Source organism: Lygodium microphyllum, chromosome 10, assembly GCF_053477565.2.
Source record: "Lygodium microphyllum isolate KBCC chromosome 10, Lygodium_microphyllum_v1.1.10, whole genome shotgun sequence".
In the NCBI taxonomy this organism is placed as follows: domain Eukaryota; kingdom Viridiplantae; phylum Streptophyta; class Polypodiopsida; order Schizaeales; family Lygodiaceae; genus Lygodium; species Lygodium microphyllum.
The window spans coordinates 50,203,633-50,206,469 of record NC_141144.1 but is presented as its reverse complement, the minus strand read 5'-3'; the positions used below and the strand labels follow the sequence as shown (position 1 = coordinate 50,206,469).

The following is a 2,837-nucleotide window of genomic DNA, read 5'->3' as shown; positions in this document are numbered from 1 at the left end:
TGTTTGTGGATCTTGATGATAATGATCATGGGTAGTTGGCCCATCCGGAGGATGCGCAGGATTAGAGGGGGTGGATGTCGTATTGCTGCGCATTCGAGATGTGAAAACCACCCGAAAGTTGTGTGTGCGATTTAATACTTTATGCATACTTAGTTGTTGTGATTACATTTAATCTCTACTTATGAGTATAGAAGCGAGTATGAAGGGTTGCTTTCAGTCTATGTTGAACAGGATCAAGGAGATAAGACAATACAATTATTCAAACAAATGCATGAGGAGGATATTTTTTTGGATAGTATCACACTTGTCTGCACCTTAAAAGCTTGTGGCATGGCTGGAGCTATAAACAAGGGCCAAGAAATACATGCTGAGATTGATAGGATAGGGCTATTGAAGACAAATGTGGATGAGGGCATTGCATTAGTTGATATGTATGCTAAATGTGGCTGGCAGAGGCACAAGCAGTGTTTGATATGTTTCCTAATCGAGATCTAGGCACATGAATGCCCTAATCACAGGATATGCACAACTTGGAAAGGCTAAAGATGTATTTTATATATTTGACAAAATGAGGGCATAAGGCATAAAACCAAACTTGATAATATTCAGTAGTGTGCTTAAAGCATGCAGTCACACAGGTCAACTGGGTAAGGCACAAATCGCCGTGCTTTGAGGGGAAAAAGAGAAGCCTTTGGGCTATTTTTAAAAGAAGGCTTTTTGGGGAGGAAACAGAGGAAGTCGAGAACGGAAAAGAAGGGAAGATACATGATGCTCTGGGGGAAAAAGGAGTCGAAGGGGAAGGAGGCTTCATCAAGGAGAACCATTTGGGGAAGTCCTACACTCTGTTTTTCAGGATATACTGGCGCACGATGTTTCTAAATTGGTACCTTATGCATTTCAAATTCATGCTCAGCTCATGGAAGCTCACAATCCACCACTTCCTGTAACTTATAATGCAATCTTCCCACCGTTACTGTTTCCATCGTGATCTTCATAAGCACAATTGCTTCTTCTGCATAGGAAAAATTGGTTTCTTCTGCGTTTAATATGTGAAGTAAATAATCAAAGGAATTCTCTGTTCCTATCTCCTGTGGCCATGAATTACGAAAGAGAGGGTGCACCAAAACTTTCATGAGGACCTCAGAATATATTTTCCACCGAAACGACCAAAGGAATCAGGGTGACGGTAGTCCGTGAGCTAAATCTTGATGTCTGTTGTCGTTGAAGGCTTCAGATCCCTTGATGGTGATTTTGGATAGAGTTGGAGGTGATTTTGTGTCCTGTTGCCCAAGAAAGCTTCAAGAGTAGCTTGTCGAATCTACATACAAGATTGTTGAAGGCAGAACCATGGTGCAGGACTCGGGCCTACTCGCGCACACAGGCAGCCGCTCTGTTGACCATGCCTTAATTCTGACCCAGTCGTTCACCTGTCAAGTGTTTTATGAATCACAGCAAGTGGATTCAACAAGCTAAGTCTGGCCTGGCAGCATCATTTTTAAGGAAAATCCAATCTCGAGTTTGTGATTGCATTGCGGCAACTAGCTGAATTCATCGACAGAACAGTTCCAATAAATTTGTGATCAGCAAAGCTGCAGAGGTTATCTATAATCTTGTTGATCCTAATGCAAACTTAATCTTTGGAGCTGTAGTAGATGAATCTTACAGTGGGCAGGTCGTAGAAGGGCACAACAGGCTCAGGAAGGAATTGCAGCCTTGAGATACAGTGTCGACACACTGATTAATATCCTCAATGATAAGCTGTTAACTGCAGTGTCTCAGTCCACTCCTGTTACAGAGGCTTTCAACTTGGCGGATGACATTCTTCGTCAAGGTGTCAAGGGCATCTCTGACATTAACACGGTGCCTGGCCTTGTGAATGTGGATTTTGCTGATGTTCGTGCTATAATGACTGATGCTGACTCATCTTTGATGGGTATTGGTACTGCAAGTGAAAGTTGAGAAGAGAGGGAGAGCTTCTTCAGATCGATGCTGAGGGTTGAATTTTATAGGAAAATCCAGGGCAAGGGATGCAGCTTTGAATGCAATTCAATCACCTTTGCTAGATGTGGGAAGAGACCGAGCTACTGGTATTGTGTGGAACATAACGGGAGGTACAGATTTGACATTGTTTGAGGTGAATGCTGCTGCTTTAGACCAGGCTTCTATTCCAACTGAAGTTGCACAATTTAAGGCCTTGCGTCGAGAATTGTTGTAGATTGACTCTCCCATCCGTGCTTGTGCTAGAGAGGGCTCTTTGGAAAATGGGGAAGATACCATTAGAAGCTTATCTCAGATTGACAAAACTGCTGAGGAGAAAGGAAAAATATGGGATTTTATTCACTGAAGATCTTGAAACTGTTATCTACAGCTTAATCATTCACAAGAGTTAATGATGTTGCAAACTTATCGGATATAACATAGGAAGATGTCATCCCTTGCTCTATTTCGGAGGGTGATTTTTTTTTTGAATCATGCTGATATTGTATGAGCTCAGTTTTTAGCTCTTGTGGAGTGGAAAAGCTTGAATTGCTTAATCGGAAAGTTCTGAATGTTGCTGTTATACAATTACCCTTTTATGCAACCATTACTGGCTGATTGTCAGGATTGTTGAAGAATCAAGACCTTTTTGTGGAAAGACACGGAAGGCCTTGGTCCAAAAAGTAAAACAGAGTTGACATCATTTTCTCATCTTGATTATTTGCTTAATTGAACTTCTATCCTGAAATTTTCCAAAGTCCTCTGTGGTTGCGACATTGCTTTCACAAACATTTCGACACCGTCACTATTTTCATCACTAATTTCATCAGTATTAACGACGAAATTAGCGACGATATTAG

At 41.5% G+C, this 2,837-nt stretch overlaps 1 protein-coding gene across 1 annotated transcript; it reads left to right on the top strand.

Annotated features, from left to right (window-relative positions):
• The first annotated feature begins 1,347 nt into the window (after positions 1-1,347).
• On the top strand, positions 1,348-2,215 carry LOC148029985 (cell division protein FtsZ homolog 2-1, chloroplastic-like). Its single transcript, XM_087687342.1, has 4 exons — positions 1,348-1,455; positions 1,559-1,664; positions 1,772-1,939; positions 2,010-2,215. The coding sequence occupies exons 1-4, from the start codon at positions 1,348-1,350 to the stop codon at positions 2,213-2,215; spliced, it is 588 nt and encodes a 195-aa protein (XP_087543468.1).
• The last annotated feature ends 622 nt before the right edge of the window (positions 2,216-2,837 follow it).